Source organism: Euphorbia lathyris, chromosome 2, assembly GCF_963576675.1.
Source record: "Euphorbia lathyris chromosome 2, ddEupLath1.1, whole genome shotgun sequence".
Classification (NCBI taxonomy): domain Eukaryota; kingdom Viridiplantae; phylum Streptophyta; class Magnoliopsida; order Malpighiales; family Euphorbiaceae; genus Euphorbia; species Euphorbia lathyris.
In genome coordinates, this window is record NC_088911.1 from 32763089 (window position 1) to 32787841 (window position 24753).

The 24753-nt window shown below is 35.8% G+C and overlaps 1 protein-coding gene across 1 annotated transcript; it reads right to left on the bottom strand.

Annotated features, from left to right (window-relative positions):
- Positions 1-18703: 18703 nt before the first annotated feature.
- Positions 18704-24534, bottom strand: LOC136217680 (importin subunit alpha-like). Its single transcript, XM_066004303.1, has 11 exons — positions 24144-24534; positions 23473-23569; positions 23281-23372; positions 23050-23181; positions 22765-22950; positions 22510-22673; positions 22341-22419; positions 20637-20765; positions 20041-20168; positions 19565-19941; positions 18704-19205 (listed from the first exon to the last, which is right to left on the bottom strand). Exons 1-10 carry the CDS (start codon positions 24360-24362, stop codon positions 19566-19568), a joined length of 1602 nt encoding a protein of 533 aa, XP_065860375.1. The 5' UTR covers positions 24363-24534; the 3' UTR covers positions 18704-19205; position 19565.
- Between the last annotated feature and the right edge of the window lie 219 nt (positions 24535-24753).

Sequence of the window (24753 nt, forward strand, 5' to 3'; positions counted from 1 at the left end):
GGTAGGAAGTCGTGGGGCCGGTCGTGGAGTCGTGGGGGCGGAATTGGTCTTTTTGACCAATTCCCGTAGGTCTGCTCGCCGAGCAGGGCGAGCTGCTCGGCGAGCAAGCACTGCTCGTCGCGAGCAGGTTCCCTGCTCGCCCGAGCAGGCCTCTAAGGGCCTGCTCGGCGAGCTGGCCTACGAAGGCCAGCTCGCCCAAGCAGGCCCCTGAGGGCCTGCTCGGCGAGCTGGCCTAAATAGGCCAGTTCGTCGAGCAGTCTTGCCCGGCATGCCTCTACGCGGTCGCTGAATGCCAAAAGTGTATTTTTTCGCCCGAACTTATCCCTGCGCATGCACAAAAACTCCAGATAGCATTAGTCCAAAGGCTAAATTGACCCGCCAATCGCTTATTTTGAGCAAACGCTTCGTTTGGTGCGACTTTTGACGGAGCAATTAGCTTCAAAAGATAACGGAATTATAATATGCATGCCATTTTGGCCGTATTTGCCTAAATTGATCATAAAACGAGCCTAAACAACGAAAAGTAAATAAAACATTTCCAATTTCTAACTAACTCACACAAAAGCATTTAAATGCGAGAATTGCTCGCTTATTAGCTAAATAACGCTAAAAACCGTCCTAAAACCATACCCAAAGATAGGGGTTTTTGACCCCTATCAATCATCTAGCCAAGGCAGCCTCCAGCAAGAGTCAATGGCAAGACCTCATATGTCCATTTGTAATCAAAATGAAACCAGCATTTGATAAATAAGAAGTGGCGATCGTCCAATTGGCCCAGAATGACTGGAGAACCGCCATAGTAAAATACCTAGAGGAAGGAATTTTGCCTGAAGACAAAAATCAAGCCAAGAAGGTGGTCAAGAAAGCCGCCCATTATGCTATTATGGAGGATCAGCTGTACAAGAAGTCATTTAGCCAGCCATGGTTAAAATGTATAACTATAGAAGAGGGACAAAACGTCCTGTGGGAATTACATGAAGGGATATGTGGAGCACATGAGGCACATGCTACGATCTTTAGAAAGACAAGATTAGCAGGGTATTATTGTCCCACGACAGAAAAAGACGCCAAGAAAATGGTGGAGGAATGCCACAGTTGTCAAATTCACGCAAATGAAACACATGTGCACAAGGCCCTTCAAAGGCCAATCGTGGAAGGCTGGCCATTCGCCACCTGGGGCATTGACATAGTGGGACCCTTCCCGCCTACCAAGAGACAATACAACTTCGTAATAGTGGATGTAGATCACTTCACCAAGTGGGTGGAGGCCGAACCCGTTTCAATTATTACTGCTAAGCGAATGATAGATTTCCTCCATGACAATATTATTGGAAGATTCGACGTACCCCATACAATTGTTACAGATAATGGGACATGGTTCAATTGTGAAGAATTCAAGAAATATTGCTCAGATTGGGGAATCACCGACAACTTCATCTCCGTTTATTATCCGCAATCCAATGGGATGACCGAGGTTACAAATCGCACACTTGTCAAGGGAATTAAGAAAAGATTGGGAGAAAAGAAGAAATGTTGGGCGGATGAATTGATGTCAGTCTTATGGGCGTATCGTACAACCCCCAGGGTGGCGACTAGGGAAACTCCATTCTCTCTCACTTATGGAGTCGAAGCGGTTCTTCCCATTGAAATCAAGAACCCAAGTGGGTGAGTCTCCTTTTATTACGAGCAACAGAACGAAGAAAGGCTTAGAAAAAGTCTGGATGATCTTGAAACAAAAAGGGATAAGGCTTCTACCAGAATTGCCGCCTACAAACAATTAGTCGCCTCCTATCACAACAAAAACACTCGCCTAATGGAGCTAAGGAGATTTAGTCTTGAAAAAAGCAGACAAAATCCAATCGGCAGATGGGAAAGGAAAGTTGGGCGTAACCTGGACGGGACCATACCGTGTAGTGGTTAAAATCGAAGCCGCCACCTTCAAGCTCGAGGAGATGGATGGAAGAGAGGTACCAAGAACTTGGAACATCCAGAATCTTCGTAAATACTTTCAGAAGTAAAAGGAAATATAAGGGCCTTGAGTACTCTTTTTCCTTAGAATGAGATTTTTTCCCAATGGGTTTTTTCTTGTTATAAGATTTTAATGAGGCTCATAAGAGAGGCCATTCACCATTGTAATAAAGGCAAGCCATTTCTTTCTCAATGAATAAATTGCTATTGAATAATTGATTCTTTGTTTCTTTTTAGCATATATTACATAAATGTCTTCTAACCAAGAGGGAAGGCATAGATTCTCCATGTTTCTCCCGTAGTGAGATTTTACGCAAGACCCTCTATAGGGTAGATTCTCCATTTTTCTCCCGTAGTGAGATTTTACGTAAGACCCTCTATAGGGTAGATTCTCCATTTCTCTCCCGTAATGAGATTTTATACAAAGTCCCTCTGCAATAGGGCAGATTCTCTTCCCCGTGAAGAAATCTTTTAAAAGTCCCTTTATAGGGCGGATCCAATTATAAAAAGTCCCGCAACGGATAGACACTTCTTTGTAAAGTGGTAATTTAGAAATCCTATTAAAGGGCGGATACATCCTGCGCAAAGGAAATCCTTAAAAGCTTATCGCAAGCTTACCGGGGGATGGCTGGCCACCTACCCCGAGATATGGTGGAAAAGTTTAAACACTTAAAAAAATCAATAACATGTGATATGGTGGAATAAGTTTGAAATACTTAGAAATGGGCAGTTCAGAGAATAAGTTTATACATTTATGTCTCTCCCAAAAAAGCGTATGATCAAGTAAATGCTTAAAGTAAAAGGCATGCATTCAAAGGCAAAAGCTTCTTAAAAAGCTAGGAAATGTTAAGAAAATGTGCAAAATAATATTGTAGCATTTTTTACATCAAAAAAGACCTTAGATAGTAAGGTCATCAACATTGTCATCAGGAAGAGAGCGCTTGGATTAACTTCGACGGGCTTCGGGATGGGCTCAAGAGCGAGGTCATGTTGGCCTTCTATTGATTCATCCGCCTTAGGGAGATCCTCACCAAGCGCAGCATCACCGTCCTTTGCGGCATCCTCTGTATCAAGAACAACGCCCTCTAAGTCGATGATCTCCCCACTCTTTTTTGACATAGTAGGAGGAGCAAAGGCTTCCTTGCGAATAATCGCCCTGGCATCCTCCAATGAGGCATAATAAACCACCTCGTTCTTAGAAGGCACTTCCACTTGGGGATCATTAATGTCAGACTCTGGGAAATCCCTCAGGAGTGCCGCAAAGATGCGTTCGCCATAGTAATAAGCGCGGATCCCGCACGCCTTCTCTAAGCGTTCTAAGTCCTTCTCCCGCCTATTTTGCTCCGCCTTCAGCTCCTCAGTCAACTTGGCAGTTTCTGAGGTCTTCTCCTCTAACTTCTTCGTCAATTCAACAATCTTCTCCTTTAGACCATTCGCCAAAGCGCTTGCCGCCTGTGCATCAGACCTGGCAATAGAGTCTTCATCCTCTAACTCCTTGAGACAGGCTTCATTCACCGCGTTTATAGCGATGTCCGCCTCAACAACATTACAATGATCAATGGTCTGAAACAAATAAAAACAAGCAAGTTAGAGAAGAGAATTATGAAAAGCACCAAGATCAAGAATATCACATACCACTAAAGCCCGACGCTTGATCATCTTAAGGTGAGTTAGGGTCTTGTACTTTGCCCTCGTATCCAAAACATTAGGAAGCTTGCCAATAGCTTCCTCAATATCATTCATTATATGGTCTGAAGCCAGGACCAACTCAGGACCGTAGGTGGATAACCAATGACCACCAAGGTCAGGCTTTGAAGACTGAAAGTCCATACGAAGAGCAGATTAAGACAAAGGTAGATTCCAACATTCTTTATAAAGAATGCATCAAGAGAAAAAAACATACCTGGGAAAAGGAGGAAGAAAATAATGAAAACTTGGGAGCCTTCACCGGGATCATTAGTTGACCTGATCCGTCAGCTTGTGAAACTTGCTCCTGAGGAGGACCGTCCGCCTTGGCCTTTTTAGAAAGAGGAGGAGTTTGAACCTTGGAGGCAGCACGACGCTTCCCGTCCTTCTTACTAAGAGCAGCATTCGTCTTCTCTTGGGTAATCAAATCAGCTTGGAGTCTTCGCTTCTCTGCAATAACATCCTTGGCGTTAATTCTCCCCCTGCAAAAAGGGGCGGAAGGCAAGATGAGTTAATAAGGTGGATCAAAAAGACAGAAAATACCTTCAAAAGCTTTGAAAGAATTTTAGCGGATCTCTCCATCCCGTAACGTCACTAGAGGCTCGCCAGATTTCATAATAGCCAAGGCTTGATCGTACGCCCAAAAGTCATGCTTGAGGGATCGAAGAATCCGCAGGGTATTTTTCTCCTCCTGGCTAAGGTGAAACTTTTGATTCGCCTTCTCTTTTGGTTTATAGTTCCATCCAGCAGGAAACCCCAGAGGTACGCCTTCCATTATCTTCACAAAGAAAAATCTTTGCTCCCAACGGTGGACGTTCGACATCTTACTATGAAAAGGCGAATACCCTTTTAATTTGGAAAAGGTAATATGACTCTCCACTCCGCGCTTTGACATGGTGTGAAGAGTTCAGAAAACGCGAGGGCTTAGAATTAAGCCCAGATTCGCCGTAAGATAAGTATCCAATACTAAGTCTAACCACCCATTTGGGTGTAGTTGGCAAATAGGGATATAAAAAAATTCAAGAATGTCCCCAATCATCTGGGGGACCGGATAACTAAAGCCCATCTCAACATGGCTCTGGTAAACTGCAAAATAACCTCTAGGAGGAGATGCAAGCCTTTGATAAGGTGTAGGAACCAAGCAAGAAGCGGCTCGGAGCCAAGGGTATAAGGATTGAAGGGCTATTAAAAGAGTGAAGTTAAAGCTGGAAGAGGTTACCTCCATTTTAGGGGATTTTACCCTTTTCTTTTTAGGAGCAGAAGAACTAGCTTCCTCCCCTGAGGCAAGGTTTTGGGCCTTCATAGTCGCAATGGGAATAGAAAGCGAAGAAGGCACCAAGGAAGAGTTTAAATTCAAACTCGAAGTTCTTTCAGAAGAAGAAGTAGAAGATGAGAGAAGCATTAAATAAACCAAATTTCAAGAAAGAACGAAGAAATTGCAGCGAGAGTATAAACTTACATGAAAAATCGAGAGGTAGAAAGAGGGATTAAGCTTCTGTAGGTAGTTGAAAATAATCGGAGGAAATGAAAGAATTTGAAGGGAAACCTTTTCTACTTAGTGAAATGATTAAGTAGTTTTAAATTCGCGCCAGGAACTGCCACCTGTAAAAATATCATTGGCATAGATAAAGGTGTCTGGCAGACGTAATAAATGCCACTGGCATGCGGGAGAGCTGGGAAGTCCTAAAGAACTTGAAAGGCCATTTAGGGGGGGCTTCTGATAACACCCGCCATAAAACATGGAGGACTAAGCTGAAGATATTCCCTCGCGAAGAGGGCTTGAAGGGAAAAAGGCAAGATCAAGACCCGCCTCCTATGCATATACGGCATATAGATGGAAATACGGTGTCGTCTCATAAGTCCCTCTCATGATCCACCACACAGCACATAGTTGGAAATACGGTGTCATGTTATGGATTCTTACAAGGAACCAGCCTTCGAGAAGAAGATAGGATCCGCCTCATATGGCGATCCGCCTTTATGAAGAAACAAGCGGCTATACGGCGTAACTCACTAGCATTAAACCAACATTGATGATATCACAAAACCTGTAAGAGCTCGGAGGTTAGAGGATGGAGTTAAGCTACATTAAAAGAGCATTACTCTTCATTAAAAGGGCATTAAGAGAAGGTTATTACAGTTATCACTCAAACCTATATAAATACCCTTGTAACATGAAAACAAAGGTACACTTACACACTCTTCTTAACCCTTCTTTGTCATTACAGTTTATTCTCTTAAGAAATTTACTGACTTAGGCATCAGAGTGCCCCCGACCGATCCCAACGGCGCTTCATAGGGACGCTTTATGGTGTTGTTAAATCTACTGAATATCAATCGGTGCGGTGAAGGTGGAATCCTAATAGTAATAGGGTTACACAACGAACATTCAAATATGTCTTCAAATAATCCCACTGGGAATATCTCCACTACAAGAAACACGGGGAATACCCCTACCAACGATGACCTCAACGTCGCCCCCCTTGAACAAATTATACCACATATCGATGGCGTGGTACAACCTTCGCACGAATGGTCTTCCTAAGTCATTTTTTGACCAAATGGTGGAATCTGTCCGACGAGAATTGGGCAACGAATCAGGTGAGAGGGTGCGTAATATCCTCAATGGAAACAACGTAACAGAGCGGGCTAGAAGGGTGTTTGCACAACAACAACCCAGGGAGATGCCACTAATGCTACTCCAATCAACACAACGCCGAACAATTCTGAACCAAGAGATAGATCGAGATCACGTCATAGACGTTCGCCTAGAGCACGATGAAACACCAATCAAGATCGAGATGGGGTGAGATCCAATGTGACAAGGGGTTTAGGTGTGGCAATGAGCTTATTGTATGATATAACAAAACTACGTAGTTTTGATGATAATTGAAAAGGGCAATGTGACAAATTTGTAAATAAAAGATAAGAGATGATAGAGAAAATTGTTTTATTTCTTTTCTTTAAAATACATTTTCTCGACCTTTCTAACTCTGTTTTTCGAAAAATTTTATTCTATTAGACGGTCATTTTGAGATCCCTGAAGGTCAAGTAAAAAAAATTCCGGTGAGCGGAATCCGGGTGGGCGTTTTCGGATGAGAAAAAAAGTGCCCAGAAAATTCTCAAAATATTCCAGAACATGTAAAATATTATTCTGAGAAACTTTAGTTCTTGGGTGAAAGCGAGATTTCTTACAGTTTAGTCCAAATAAAACTTTTTCCTTAATTTTATCTATTTTACATGTTTCAACAATTTGTTGGGTCAAAACCGTAAGGAAACTCGCTTTGAGCCAAGAAATAAAGTTTCTTAAAATAATGTTTTACATGTTTTGAATTTTTTTGATAATTTTCTGAACACATTTTTTATCCGACTTACATTGTTCCGACAGTGTACGAAATTGTTCCAAATCAGTGTACCATTTGTTCCAATATAATACTTATATTGTTCCAACATAATAAATCAGCGTACCAATTTTTCCAATAAAATAGTTATATTATTTCAGTATAATACTTATATTGTTCCAACATAATAAATCAGTTTACCAATTGTTCCAAATCAGTTTACCAAAAATTCCGGTGAGCGGAATCCGGTGAGAAAAAAGTACCCAGAAAATTCTCAAACAATTCTAGAAAATGTAAAATATTATTCTAAGAAACTTTAATTCTTGGATCGAAGCGGGAATCCTAATATTTTAGTCCCAATAAAATGTTTTCCTTAATTTTATCTATTTTACAAGCTTCAACAATTTGTTAGGTCAAAACCGTAAGGAATCTCGCTTTGAGCCAATAATTAAAGTTTCTTAAAATAATATTTTACATGTTTTGAAATTTTTTTATAATTTTCTGAATATATTTTTTATCCTACTTACATTGTTCCGACAGTGTACGAAATTGTTCCAAATCAATGTACCATTTGTTCCAACATAATACTTATATTGTTCCAACAGAATAAATCAACGTACCAATTTTTCTAATAAAATAGTTATATTATTCCAGTATAATACTTATATTGTTCTAACATAATAAATCAGTTTACCAATTGTTCAAATCAATTTTATTATCTATCGTCTTCAATTTCATTTTTGTTTTTTAGTATTTAATATAGTATCTTCAAATTTATATTAGTTATATCATTTAGAAAATAATTCTAATTCTTATATTATTCCAACAGAATAAATCTGTATACCAATTGTTCCAACAGAATAGTTATATTGTTCCAATAGAATACTTATATTGTTCCAACAGAATTGTTATATTGTTTTAACAAAATATTTAAACACATAGTGCTGAAAGGTAGGACCAAAACGTGCCTAAAAAATTATCAAAAAATTTTAAAACATGTAAAACATCATTTTAAAAAACTTTAATTCTTGGCTCAAAACGAGATTCCTTACGATTTTGACCTAATAAATTGTTGAAGCATGTAAAATGGATAAAATTAAGGAAAAAGTTTTATTGGGACTAAACCGTAAGAAATCCTACTTCGACTTAAGAATTAAAGTTTCTCCGAATAATGTTTTACATTTTTCTGAAATTTTTTGAGAATTTTTTGGGTACTTTCAGGTTTCTCACCGGAAAACGTTCACCTAATCGCCGGATTTCGTTGATTTGGGACTAAATCGTAAAGAATCTCACTTTGAGTCAAGAATTAAAGTTTCTCAAAATGATATTTTACATTTTTTGGAAATTTTTTTGAAAATTTTCTGGGCTTTTGTTTCTCACAGAAAAACAGATCGCCGGATTCCATTCACCGGAAATTTTTTTACCCGAGTTTCTGGGATCTTAAAATGACCGTCTAATTAAGGCGAGTCCAACAGTATAAAATTTTTTGAAAAACGAGATTGGAAAAGTCAGAAAATTGCATTTTAAAGAAAAAAATAAAATAATTTTTTCTTTCCTTTTATTTACAAATTTGCCACATTCCCCTACTTAATTACAAAATTGGTCATTGTTACACCATAAAACTTGTCTCACCATAAAAAAAATTATCATACCGGATCTCTTTTCTATATATAAATAAATAAATAAATAAATAAATATATATATATATATATATATAGGGGAGGGATCAAGTGAGAACCACCCAAAACTACGTAGTTTTGGGTGTCAAATTTAATAAAAAAAATGATGATGTTGCTAGGGTTCAAACCCTGGCCTTCTCACTTACACTCCACACTGCTTACCACTGAGCCATTTGCTTCCCTTGTGTATTCTGTCGCGCGCTGATTAATATACCAATGCCTTTGTAGCTTCTATTGTTTAATATTTGATGCATGCACTTATTAATATTAATTAAATTCGCATAATAATTATTAATAGAAAAAAACAAATGTGCATAATAATTAATTATTAATAGAAAAAAAAAACCAAGAACATGCTCTAATTTCTTATTTATTTAATTCCTCTATATTTTTGTAATTTATGTTTTAAATTGTTAAGGACGATGTTCTAAATATTGTTACATATGTTCTAAACTTTATAATTTGTGTTCTAAAAATTAAGATAATGTTTAAAAAAAATAGTAAATATATGGGCTATTTTTTTGTTCAAAAAAAACTTACATTCTAAATAACATAACGTATGTTCTAAAAAACATAACATATGTTCTAAAGTTTATAGTTTGTGTTCCAAAAATTAAGTATAATTTTCTAAAAAAAGCAGTAGATATCTGGATCGTTTTTTCACTTGTTCTATAATATAATTTATAACTCATGTTCGAAAAAACATAACACGTGTTCTAAAAAACATAACGTATGTTCTAAAAAATATGTCGTACGTTCTAACTTCATAGTCCGTGTTTTAAAAGTTAAAATATATGTTATAACGTATGTTTTAAAAAATATATAGTTTGTGTTCTAAAAATTAAGTATAATGTTCTAAAAAATCAGTAGATATCTGGATCGTTTTTTCATTTGTTCTATAATATAATTTATAACTCATGTTCGAAAAAACATAACACGTGTTCTAAAAAACATAACGTATGTTCTAAAAAATATGTCGTACGTTCTAAACTTCATAGTTCATGTTTTAAAAGTTAAAATATATGTTCTAACGTATGTTTAAAAAAATATATTTTCTTATATAACATAAATTACAAAAATATAAAGGAATAAATAAGAAATTGGATCATGTTTTTGGATTTTTTTCTATTAATAATTCATTATTATGGACATTTTCTTTCTATTAATAATTCATTATTATGCAAATTTATTTATTTTTTCTATTAATAATTTATTACTATGCACATTTAATCAATATTAATAAGAGCATGCATCAAAATTAAACAATAAGAGCATGCATCAAAATTAAACAATAGAAGCTACAAGGGAAATAGTATATTTATCAGCGCGCGACATAAATTACAAGGAAAACAATTGGCTCAGTGGTAAGTTGTGTGGAGTGTAAACATAGGGTCTCATGTTCGACTCTTCTAAGCAGCAGCATTTTTTTTAATTTTTTCTACCCAAAACTACGTAGTTTTGGGTGGTTCTCACCTAGGAAAGGGTTCTCACAAGAGTCATCTCATATATATATATATATATATTATCAGAGCCACAAAGTCTAAAAAACAAAATCATAATTTATGACTACCATTAGTTTACCAATGTGAATGTGCATGCTTAACACACAAAAATAAAGAAAGAAACTACAAACAATATTATACCACAACTAACACCATCAGAAAATAAGCTCACTTAATATTTTAGTCTTAGCCAGAGTCACACTTTATCCCCGTTTTGTTTATCTCTTTCAATCTCTTTGATTTTTATTGGTTTCAGAATTTGTTTCTTCGATTGGGAACCATCATTCAGGCATTTCAACTTCGAGTAAGTTTTGTCGAGAAACAGCAAGCAAATTACACACATATGCATCAATTAAAAACAAATAAGTTATAGTAGAATCAGAGGTTACCTAAAAGAAATAACCCAGTTGATTCATATGAACCTATTAGGTTAGAAGACCTAGAAAGGCTTCATATGAACCTATTAGGTTAGAAGACCTAGAAAGGCTACCTTAACGTGTAAAAGGAAAATAGAAGGTCACTAATCAAACACCTAAAACTCTCAATTTTGAAGTGAAAAGGCAAACAAGAGCAGGAAAAGGAGCAACCAAACACCCCCTTAGTCCCCCCCCTATTTTGAAAAACACATTATAAGGTCCATATTTTTTGTCAATATTAACTATTTGGTCTTTTTGTCGATTTTTTTAAGATTTCTAACCAAACATATCTTAGTTTTCCAGACAATCATAATACAATACCAAATAACCGTGTTACGCTGTTATTTTCTGTTTATCTGTTAATGTTAAATATGACGGTTAAAAATCTAAAAAAATAGACAGAATGGCCAAAGGTTAATAGTGACAAATGATATGGATCTTATAATGTGTCTTTCACAATAGAAGGACTAAACAGTTTGTTAGGTAAAAAGTGGATGACTAATAAAATATTTACCCTATAATTTTTAAAAAATGTTAAATTAATTATATATAAGTAGTAAAAAAAATTATTATGCCATCCAGTTCGATCAATCTGATTCGATTCTGACAACACTGTAAATTACACCTTGCCGTTAAAGATATGTTGTCACGAGTCAAGCCAGTTGTTACCCATATAGTGCACCAATCGTTTATTCTCCTTCCATAATATACAAATTGTTGCGTAAGTTAAGTTTAAACGGGTCTACCACAAGAGGTACGTCTACATCAATCGTCGAAATGGGATTCCCCAAGCAATAAGATAGATCCACCATCTTATAGGACTCACTTAGAGCATCTCCAACCAGGGGGGAATCTAGCATGGGGGTAGTGGGGGCATTTGCCCCCACTGACATTTGTATTTTTTTTTAAATCCAGGTATTAATTTTGAAGTTTTAGAGTTTTGCCCCCCTTTATCAATGAAGGTTTAGGGTTTACTGGTTTTATAATTAAGGATGAAGAATGATTTTAAATTTAATATTATATTTTTATTTTTTTAATTCTGTTTTAAAGCAAAACAACATCGTTTTATTTAATTAGAACTATGTCGTTTTATTTACAACAAAAAAAGTAAATATTTAAATGTAAAACTAAATAGGTCCTAAAACAAACCATCAGTCTCTCTTACTCTCTTTAATCTCTTTAGTTCTTCTTTCCCAATTCCTCTTTCTTCTTAAGCCTAAATTGAAATCCCTAAACCTAAGTAAGATTAAATCAAAATCGACAGTCAATCCCTCCATAATTAGATCGTTGGTCCAGCACTCCATCTCCGATCTTTGCCTCTCTGCTTTGGTATTTTTTTGCTCCTACTTGAATTTTGATTTGACATTTCTGCTACTATTTTACTTGAACTTGAGCTTTGATCCCTGGTTTTCTATAATTATTATTTTTTGGATAAAAATTATTTTAGTCGTATTGTTTGCCCCCATGGGAGAGAAATCCTGGATCCGCCCCTGTCTCCAACACCATTAGCCAAATGGCTCTTCAAAATATTATAAAATATTATAAAGCTAAATTTAACTTTCTTGAAATGTGTGTGTCCTCTAACACTACTAGTTATCCTACTCTCTATTTTATTATTTTATTCATAAACTTTAATGAGATTATTTTTAAATGTTATATTCCAACGGCTATATTTTAACGGCTATATTTTGATTTTATAAATAGATGATACATTTGGTGAAACAATTAAACTCATCACCACTTTAATTTGAGTCATTCTATACAAGTTGTCATGTCTAACAACATACAAATAATGATTGAAATGCTTGATGCAGAAGAGGAAGAAGATGAAATAATAATGAATATTGTTATAGCTGATGTGGAACGTCGTCGACATAGGCGTCAAAATCATGAAACATACCATGGTGGATCAGTAATGCATCATCGCATCATTAATCGTAATAGAGCTGAAGGTCATGATAGGCTTTTTCGTGATTATTTCTCCAACAATCCTACATATCCCGAGTTATTTTTTCGTAGAAGGTTTTGAATGCATCGATCACTATTTTCACAAATCCAAGCAGCTGTGGAAGCACATTATCGATATTTTGTTCAAAAAGCTAATGTCGTAGGAGTTCTTGGCTTATCCTCACTACAAAAAATAACAGCTGCAATGAGGATGCTTGCGTATGGAACACCTGCAAATGTTGTGGATGATTATGTTAGAATTGGCGAAAGCACGTCAATAGAGAGCCTTCGAAGATTTGTAAAAGGAGACGTTGAAGTATTTATCAATTAGAAGCAAAACCACAAATTAAGTACCATAGACCTGCAAATTTAATCAATTCTCTAACTTCCAATAAACACAAACCTGTCAATTACTTCAAAACTTGAAAAAATTACATGTTGTCCAGTTTTACTTCTCTTGTTTATCTGTTGTAAGTTTGATAAAAACTCGGTTCCTATGGAGGGATTGCAGACTCAAAAAGAGTATCAACAAAACTCTTCATCTCTCAATTCCAACATTTTCATCAACAGATAATTGGAAATGAGTCAACAAATCACCCAATGATCCAACAAAAATTAATAACAACAAATTGAATAGAATCCACTGCATCTGCATATTTCAAATGGAAAACAACAAACTATGCTGGCAAATGGCAATAAATAGAGACATATTGGATAATGGTCAAGTTTTCTCTTCATATCAAGTGAATAAAATGACGAATTTGAATCAACATAAATTAATTGAACATACAATTAGAAACTAAGAAAACCCTAAAAATTAATTTAACATATATGTAGAAACTAAGAAAAGCCCAAAAATTAACGTACAAGAAAATTTTAGTAATCGAAGAAAAACCCAAAAATCAATTGTGCAGCAAAATAAATCCCAAAAATTAGTAATAATCCAAGAAAACCCCTAACATTTATCAATTGCAATCTGCTGTGACCAAGCCTCCTCGGCAACTTCTCCAATTTTGACCATCAGGGAAGATGGAGCTCTGGTGCAGACCGTTCTTGTAGAGCTCTAGTACAGACCATTCTTGTATACAATAGAGAAAGAAAGTAATCAAGAGAGAGAATTTAATATTAAACAATAGAAATGGAGAGCCTTCAGAGCTCGGTAAAAGAAGCGAGCAAAACACCTCTCGCCAAAATAATAGCCAGCTAGGTTACTCTGTTTGAGTTCCTCTCTCGTTAATCTACTTGCTAATTTTGACGATACAATGGTTTGAAGAGCAGTGTTGGAGATGCTCTTAGCAATGATGAGGCTCAATATTATATAAAGACTTGCAAACGCTGCAGGAAAGCTTTATGTACTCTTTCTTGTCTCGAAAGATCTCATTGATTTAGGTATCGAAGTGTAGGCACTGATCACTGACCCATCTCGAACTCCTTATTTTGTAGATTACCCTAGCAAGCCTATCGAAATATCATTTTTCCACGCCAAAATGGAAAGAGTAGTAGCTTCTTGACATCGGCATGGTATACAAAGCAACCATTAAAAAAAAGGCCGCCTAGACAGCTTAGACCGCATAGAAGCTCAAAATCAAGAATTCGTTCTGATTTTCCCTGCTTAGGCCCCCTGAGGATTTTTGGCCATCTAGGCAGTGCCTTGAGGCCGCCTACGGACGTCTGAGCGGTGATTAAAATAAAATTAAAAAATCTTTATTATTTTGATTTTTTTGCTTTATTATAATTCACTTTTGAACATGTCACATTGTTTTTTATGAATTGCGTTTATTATTTCGGAGATTTTTGTTTAGTTGAGTTCTATACTTGCTTCCATGATATGATCGATGACTTTAAGGACATTGTTTCATAGTTTTCAGATAATTATATTACTTATGGATATTATTTTTTACTTGTTTCAGCTGTTCTAACTTCTAATGATATTGTTGTTGAAATATATATTTTTTCACACGTTTTTAAGGATATATATTACAAATATCTATGTTTTTGTACATTAAATTATTTTATATTATTTTTAGATAGTATAATATATATTTTTATTGAATTTATATAAGAAAACACAAAAAAAAACCGATTAATCTTCACTAATCTCCGAGTGCTTGACCTCTAGACTAACGCCTAATATTTTTTTACATCCTTGATAAATAAGAATAAATTGTTTTTTTTCGGCAATTTTTGGTTCAAGATATGCCCTCCTTAAAAGAAAAAGATTTTGTATTAGCACGATTTTAATTTATCAAAAGATACTGTTCTGATGAGATGGTTTTAGATCCATAAAAAAAAACCTTGCATTTAGCATGGAAAATGAGGTAGATTGTCATATATTTTCAAATTTCAAGCTTAGGAACTTTAAGATGTCCAATATGTAGGGATGATAAAGGTTACTCAACCTGTGGGTACTCGGCATTATCCAACCTTAATGGGATTATTTATACCATGTATAAAATAGTATAGAACGGATATGAGCTCAAGTATGGAAATACCCTCCGGGTATCTAGTACTCGCCATATATTGAATTTCATCCATTCACTTTAACCACTGAGCCAAGTTATTTTTATTGATTATTGATTTAAAAATTTTGAATTTACAATATTTGTTAAATTTATAGATAGATTAATTATTTATAGATGGTTTATTAAATTTATATTTTGTTAAATTTGTAATATTTTTATTTTATCTATTGATTCTTAACGGATACGGTACTCGTGGAGACCCGCAATTTAAATGAGACGGGTATGAGATTCATAAAGTGTGAGAGTGTAAAGGGGGAAAATTGGTGTAATTCCAACTTTTGTAACGGGGGAGTGTGTGTATATGTAATGGGGGAGAGTGGGGTTGTAAAGTGTGGGAGAGTGTCAAGGCAATGGGGATAGTGGTGAATGAGACGTTGTAAAGTCCACTATCCATGAGCCTCGACTTAACGTAAGAAACACTATAAGGGAGTGACTAGTCACCCAAGACTTGTCATTAGAGATGGCCCCAGTTCTTCTCATCTTTAATACTGATCCCATACTGCTACTGATGGAACATCTGAATGTATATTTGGTGTTCTTATACTAATAAAAATTTCAGCGCATTATTCACATCTTTTGCCAATTTCTGTGTTACTTGTTGCTTGTCTCTATGTATAATTGTTATGGATTGTCTTTATGATATGAATGTGAATGATTGCCTCTATTTGGACCGATTATGGCCCGCTTCTAACCTCTCGATATGTGACCATTGCATATATTGATAGTTCTAATCCTTGACTGGCTTATCTCCAGAGGAAAAAGTAAACGTCACCGGTAGTAAAATATCAAGCTCTTCCTTGTTAATTTCTAAGGATGTCCAAAAATCATCTAATTTGCACATATCTAATTTATAACATAGATCATTCAGTCCTTCATTAACGATCAAACCAATCTTTCTGGTTCTATAATCTGAAGCCTAAGTCTCATTCAAAATGGATGTATGTCCTTCCTTGCTCTTGCAATGTCTAAGCGTTTCATAAATCTTTTTATGGACTGGTCATAGTTTATCCCACATTCATACTATCATAAAGTCAATAAACATCTCCATGTTGACACACGAAAGGATCTCTTCATCACTAGCGACGGATCTAGCATGGAAAATGTTTTAGAATGCTCTTTAATGATTTATGGGTGTTCACTTGATATTTTTCGGGTGATTTTATAGAAAAAAAATTAAATCAAATAGACAACTTTCATGAATTTTTTTTTACCATATTCTAACAATTAGTGAATACTCAATCTCCCTTGAACCTCCTTGTCGAAGTTTTAGATCTTGCTCTCTAACAAGACCTCCAACACCGATGTATTTCTACATAAGCTTTTTGCAGTTTGATCATATGAAACATTATCCTTACATTGTCATCCATCTGGCATTCTGCTGCATCTTGAAATTCTTAACCTACTTTCTCAAAATCTTTTACGAATTGTTTGGTGGGCTTTAGAATTAAGGAACTTGAATCATTTTACCAATTTCTCTAACATGTTAAAAAAAAAAAAAACGTTAATGCACACATGCATAATTAATAATTCAAGTTTCTTAAAATTCTAAAATAATTTTCTCTAATTTTTCTATATCAAAACTAATTTTTCTAAAAAAATTAATAGGTTTTTAAAAACCAAAAAAGAATGTTCTCATCATCACCCAAAAAAAATAAAGAAAACTTATCAAATATTTGAGAAAAAATAAAATATGGAACAAAAAAAATTGGTAGCCAAAAGATATCATGATTACACCCTGCATACGGTCAACCTGTCTCGTCACCAATATATTCTAATTGAGATAAGTTGTTGAGTCTTTCTCATGTAACCACTTGTAACTTATTTATGTCCCACTAACCAAATACAATGTTATCATGTGTCATGTGACACATGAAAGTTATCTATCCGCTCACATTTCTACTTTTTTTACCACATGGCTAAAAATTAACTACACATTCTTGCATGTATCTACTGTTTATAGGTATAAAGAGCCACATACGATACAATAGACCAATTGTTGCGCAAAATGTGTCCTAGCACATAGCTTTATAAGTTGTGCGCATGTGTCACATGTTGCTTCTGTGCCTTGTTTTGTTTCTTAACTCATCTAGTCTAAGAAATTTTTAGGATTTCTAATCAAAATAGTTAGTTTCATTTGACAAAAGAAAACGCATGCTTAATCTAGTGTTGAATGCACACTCGCTCTTTTGAGATTAAAACTACTTCCAAAATAAAACAGAAACACAATCTAAATATAGTGAAAAAATTCTTATGCTCTTACATGATTTTCAAAATTTCACATTTTTTATATAAAATTTATCTAAAAACACCTGATTTCTTTTTTCAAGATAAAAACCATTAACAAGCCTCAATAGAGCAATAGTTTAAGAAAACGACAAAATAAAGCTCGATAAAACACGGTAAACAATGGGACAAGACTATAAACGGGAAGATTGAGCAAACGCATGAACCCACTTGTTACCTTGTCATCTATCGGAACAGCTTAACAGAAAGAAGCTCCCGACACCTAGCAATGCTTTCCCCCACATTCGAAATGATCAGGCGAAGGGTAGAGGATTACATCAACCACTGAATTAGCATTTAATTCAAAAGTGACGATGTGAAGCCCCTGTGAGGAAACCAAATTCATAGCATTCAGTAGAGCTAGAGCTTGGCGACCTGCAACAGGCGGTAAACCATCCAGCAGCGAGAATCTTGCTGCTACAAAATTACCAAAGCTGTCGCAAACAACAGCCCCACACCCCGTGATAGACGAAGCACAAATTTGTCGGAATCTGTGTTGCAAGTGAGGCTTCCAGCAGGGGGACAGTGCCAAGGAGAACAACACAGAGCAGAGGGCAGGGGACGAGCAGCAAATTTCAACTCTTTGGCACATAACCAGTCCCAGCGAGACTACGACGACTTGGAAACCGACCGGCCAAGGCATAATAACTGTGCTCTACTAGAGCTTAGCATTGGGGCAGCGCCATAAACTCCAAAGAACCAAGAATTTTCCTCGAATAGCTACAGAAGAGCTGGACAGCACAGAAAATAAGAGCCCCTAAAAGTTTGATGTTGTTTGCACCAACGAAGAGATAAGCTGCCACAACCCAACTTCCAACTATACTGTCAGAGCAGTACGACACTCCATAAAAGCACCTAATTATGCACTACAAACTAAAATCTATCACATGACAAATTAAAGGCATATATAGATAGACATACATACTGCGTGTTTTATGGATTTTAATCACAAAATGATATGTACCAGTGAGGGATTCAAATCTTGAATACACATGTATAGGTCAGAATTTTAATAAAAACAGGGGCCGGAATTTTTCCTCTTATAGTTAGACAAAATGTCCCATAAAATTTTTTTCCATAAGATTTGTTGTTAGAAAAAATAAAAATAAGAGAAAAACAGAACGATTGCAGCCAATGCTAACTACCCACATATCGTGGAAAGTGGAGATTAAGATTGTTCTCTAATGGTAATCCTTGGCCTTTCATCCGAATATTTATTTGTTTCAGTACAAATTCAAGTTTGATAAACCCAATAACCATTGTCAACTGAATAGCTTATCAGCGTCCATCATTTTAACCCATCAGTTCTTAGCTAGGAAATTCCCAATAGTACAGGTAACAGCAAACCATACCAGCAAATAAGAGAGGTGTAAATAATTTCAATCTCACATTAATATTCAAACCGACCAAAAATTTGATCCAAACTATAAACTCATACACCTTTCTAATCAGAAAGACAATCTTGAGATCGCATTCAAGCAGAATACTTGAAATGTGTAAACCCTTTCCTATAATTGATTTATAAACCAGGGACACCAATTCAGTTCATGATTTATGATCAACGTCCATCCTTCAATGAAAACAAAAAATCAACCAAAAAAAATATAAAAACTGACAAACGAAGAGATAGAGGACTTCAAATTCTCTTCGCTTTTTTTTTTTATATAATTTTCCCTCCGCCAGCAAGACCAATGATCTGCGACCAGTTTTCACCATTTAATGCCCACTCATGCCTTCAAACACCTGCTTTATCCAACCGCATTTGAATATGGACCATAACAGGATCCGAGGGCAATAATGCCTTCCACACCTAACCGGAACAGGAACCTGGACTCTCTGCTTCATTCCACCACCTACCTAACTGCAAATTCTCAGCATACGAGTATACCACATTATTGTTCCTTTTTTTAAGACAAAAAAATGGACATGACATAGATATATAGATATATATAATTATAATGGCACTGGCATGCTTCCTTCCTAAGCTAATGATGCCTCTCGCCTCAACGACTTCTATTAAAATTCAACAGATTGAAGCAGCGACTACAAACACTAGTGGCATTCCATTTGCACAGGTGAAAGCACTTATAAACGAGCAATGCAGGGCAAATAAATATTTCTAACTCAAAACATCCGCAGGAAGAAACCTACTGGCTTATCAGGTGTCTTGCCACATATAAATACACCAAGTTCACTGTAATTAAAGAAAAAGTTGCTTACCTTAAGTGAAGTTAAATCCACCAGAAGGGACAGGCACTTCATTGCCTCCAAACTGAAATCCAGATTGGGAAGCATCACCGGTAGGGACTGCTTCATCATCATCATCCTCCAACCAAAATGTCTCAAGAATCTTCACTGCTTTCTCATAAATGTCATTGTTGTCGTGACTCTGAAGGTTTTCAATCTTTTCTAACCCCTCTGCATCATCAATCAGTTGCGCATAAAGATTTACATCTCCACTGTTGCCCAAATTCTTTTCAGCTTCTCCAACCTTTAGAATGTTCTCAAGACCTTCCAAACAAACTGTAACAATTCGTGGATCAGGGCAAATCAGGAGATCACACAAGGGCTTGATACACCCCTGACTCACCAAGAACCTAGAGTGCATAAATTGAAAACAATAAAATTAGTGCAAGAAATATATCAAACTTCCAATAAGAAAATGAAAGAATTAATCATGACAGAGGAAAATATACTTGATTTGTTCATGATTGCCACCTGAAGTAGCATTTGAAACAGCCCATGCAGCCTCTTTCTTTATCTCAAATTCAGCACCCAGAAGCAGTTGGACAAGGGGGCCAATTAGACCGGCTTCAATAATGGCCTGCAGTATTTCAAAACATAAGAGTCCATTATTTTCAACATAAACAGTAACCCTCTTGACAAATATTGAACTACCAACTACTAGATTTCACTAGGGATGCATATGGACAGTTAAGTCTAATGATTCAATTTCAATTTTTTTTTAAAAAAATCATTTAAATAAATAAGTTTTAAATATTTGTAACTGAAAACATAAATATGGATACTCATACTTATATATGAACAATTAGTATTCCACATATTTATGACAATTATGTGTTATATATATAATCAGTAAATTTTTCAGATTCAGCTAACCATAAGATTTTAAAGTAAAAAATGTTCCCTAGTCCAATATAACTGATTTCTTTTGTTCGGTTCGGTTTCAAAATCAAATTATCAATTAGTTTTGTGCAGAATTATGACAAATGTGATTAAGCATTTGAACAATGGGGGCTAAAGACATAGTGACATAGATCAAGAAATTCACCTGTATTTGATTAACATTTCCTGCTGTGATGTTTGATATTGTCCAGCATGCTTCCTTCTTAATGCTCTTTTTATGATTGTGTGTCAGGAGATTCAATAGGCATGGAAGTGCTTGTTGATTTATAATAAACTGAGATCAGAAGTAAAATTGTGTATCAGTCAAGATTCAAAAGAGAACTGAAAGGAAATAGAGAACAACCCTAAGACAGAAGCAAAATACATACTGGATAATCCTATTAATAGTCACTAAGGTTCAAAGAGAATGAACCACGCATAAACACAAAGTGAAATGATCAAAATAAACATAGAATGAGCAATTAACACACTTCTCCAAAGGGTTTTCCTTCCCAAGCTTACAACGGAAAACAACAAATAGCAAGCAGAGTTTACACCCTCTCACGTTTTTCTCGTATATATATCTGACATATCCTTTCCTCCTCAGTCCTCTGCAGTAACTCAAGCCCAGCGTCAGTGCCACATAACCCATGTCCCCTTATACTCTACACATGCTGAACCTTTAACCCCATGAGACAATTGATCTAATAGTTTTCAGTTTTTCACCACTCCCATCTATTCCCACTCAGATCAAAAACACAGATAGCTTTTCAAGACATGTAAACATTACAAATTTGCTACATAGACAACATGGAAAAATTGAACTAGCATCTATCTCTTTACAATATATGTTCAAAGAAGGAAAAGATCAAACTAGTAAGCATATGAACCAAATAATAGCCTCTAAAATTTGAGGCATGTCCACAATATAATCATGGTTGAATCAAAGACCATAAAAATTTAATGATGTTTAAAATCTACTATAAAGTACGCACACACACACACACACACACATATATATATATATGTGTGTGTGTGTATATATATTCCCCAGCTTTTCGCCCTTCACATGCATTAAATATGGGTTTGGTAAAATTTGATGGGATTTCATGTTCCCGTTTTTATTTCATTTTACAGGAACGAGACAAAGATGCTTTAGTGGAGACTTCTATATGATGAATAATTCTGTCATCCTTAAATTTTTCCAAAGGATTAATGCAGGGGATAGAAGCGATACAAATACTCCCAAGTATGATCCATTCTGAAAATAAAAATCAAAATGTACTAAACTACTAGATAAAACACGTGTGAGTGTCAAAGGGAGATCATCAACACCAGGACTTGGGAATTCTCAAGAAACATGATTCATTACAGTTTAATTCTGAGGAATTGAATGTCTTTCACAAGCTTCGCCAACAGCATATCCTTGCCAGTTGCTACGAAAGGAAACATTCCAAACTTCACCCCTATTGAAACACTCAAAAGTCTAACAGAATTATAGATAAACAAAACTCCCAACCAGATCAATCTTATACCATAAATAGTAAGTGAAGTTTTGGATTTGTATCTTTCAAATAGGCAGTCCCATACCAACAAAAAGGGTAATATTTTGTCAGACAACTTTACTGATTCTGACACCATCCAATGTCATGGATATTAATTTCAAAATATGGAAATTATATATGTATACCATTTATAGCTATGCCACTTTCATCTGGTGATTCCATAATCATAGTACAGTTAAACACATAAACTATACACACACAGAAAGAAAGGGAGCTTAAAATCCCAGTTGAACCCACAAATGAACAAAAAGAAGAAAAGAGAATACTAGACGCAACAGGCAACAACTTGTACGATTTTTTGATACCTGAGTCTGCATATCATCACCAGTGACAATGTTTCCAACTGTACGTAAAGCAGGAATGAGCACCGTTGGAGATGGGTGGCTGACAGAGAAGAAAAAAAGAACACACTCAAAGCTGCTATAGAAAGAAACCCAAACATATCAAGAGCAAAAAACAGAAAGTAATACTTACAGTAAAAGTTCAACAAGCCTGGGGCATACACCCGCCTCAATAACAGCTTGGATTTTGTCATTGGTTCCATCTGAGAGATAAGACAATGCCCAGCATGCATCTGTCAGGACTTCTTCATCATTAGAATGTATAAGGCGCTCAAGAGCTGGGAGAGCAGGCTTTGTCTGCTTGTTGGATATCAACATATCAGTAACAATTTTCAAATAACAGCGGAAAAGATAGATCTTATACATAAAATCAATCTTGATAACAGACCTGCTCAAATGAAGGTTGTGGCTTGCCCCTGCAGAAGTTGGATAATGTCCAAGTTGCATTTCTCAGCATAGAAAGTTTTGCATGTTCATTGAACTGTGAAAGCAATGGCACCAGGGCTCCATGGCCAAGGACAAGGTCACGACACTTAGGTGAGTCACCAGCAATATTTCCTAATGCCCAGACAGCCTATAATGGCAGACAAAGACAAAAGCTATATCAGCACTGAAACAATCAAGTATAAAGTAATATTGTTGTAAATGAACAAAAAAAATCGAGGTAATCTACCTGTTCTCTAACATCATCAGTTTGTGAACTTAAAAGCTTCACAAATATTGGAACTGCTCCATGATCAATCACAACTTTGGTGTTTTCTGATGTCCCAGAAGCAATATTTGTCAAAGCCCATGCTGCCTCAAACTAAAAATCCAAACAATAAAAGAAAAACATTTAATCAATGTGAATTAGTAATCATGGTTTATACCTAGAAACAAAAGAACACAAATAAGGAAAAAACACCTGAAGCTGAGGAAAATCATCCCTTCCAAGGAACTCAACAAAGCGGGGAACAACACCAGATTGGACTACTTCATTAATTGGAGGACTACGTTCTACATAAACAATTCAAAGTAAAAAACATGAACCATAAAATATGCATTAGCAACACAAAATGCCATACACGCGAAGTTGGAAAAGAAAACCAAAATCCACCTATTGAAAGCAGCTTTCGGAATTGAGTAGTTGCCTCAAGCTGCATATTTTTGTCTTCTGACCAAACACCACCAACCATTGCTGGAAGACTTTCTAACTGAAATTGGAGTAATAAACAGCATCAGCTCCACTATTCAAGCAGGTATACAATTGAAAAGATGCCAAGCATCCAAATTGAAAACAATGACCATTTACTAGACCAATGCGTAATTTAATAAATCAAGGTAATAGGATCAGTAAACATACCAAAATAAGAAGATAAAACATTTTTAAAATGTTAAATTACTTCATAAACGAAATATAAAAAACAAAGCAACATTTTCATCATTCTGAATATGGTATAATGTAAATTCTATAGTGAAGTCTAAAGGCCTTAGTATGACCTAGCCTTCAGTTCAAATTACAACCAAATATCTCAAGGTTACAGTACTTAAGCATATCAGTTTCCAGGTTTATATACTGGACAGTACCTATCCAAATCAGCACAAGGTTCATAAAATATTTACAGCTATTGACCTAGGAATCAATTAAGTAAAATACATGCTTTCAAGGATTGAAAGTGCTCAAACAAAGAAATTAAAGTAAATCTAGCTACAATAGAGATCGGACAATAGAAGTGAGCAGTCGATATGATCTATGAAGCAGCAAAAACATAAACAAAGGAAAACTACCTTCTTATCGGCAGCGGAATTGGAAAAAGAGGAGGTGAGTTGTTGCTGAGGCTGAAGCTGAAGTCCTTCACGACGCTTCTTCTGCAAGTTCTCCTCTCTCTTGTTCTTCCGGATCTCAACCATGTTATCTTCTCTTCTCCTCCTCCCTTCATCGGCATCGACCGCCACCTTGTACTTGTTCCTCCTGACCTCCGTCCTTGCGCTCGGCCTCAACGACATGGTTGCCTATGGAATCAAACCCAAAGGAACTGTGCTGGATTGATGTTTGATAAAGGAAGAAGAAAAGGCGTGTTGGCTCTAGAGAGAGTTGGGAGTGAGGAGGGAGTCGAAATGTGAGAGAGAAAGGAGGGAAGAAGGGTTTTTTGGATTTTTATTCGAGTGGATCGAAACGAGAGAGGGTTTCACAATTCAACAACCGGGACTGTTAAAATAGGGCTTGGATTAGCTTTTATTTACACAAAATGCCACTGTGATTTTTGAATTTGAAGTTGGGATGGCTCTAACGTACTACCGCCGTAAATGTTGAAACCTTTTCAGAATACGTACAGCTGTAATTACATTAAAAATTAATTTTATTATATCGAGATTAAATTTCACCTTTTCATTAATT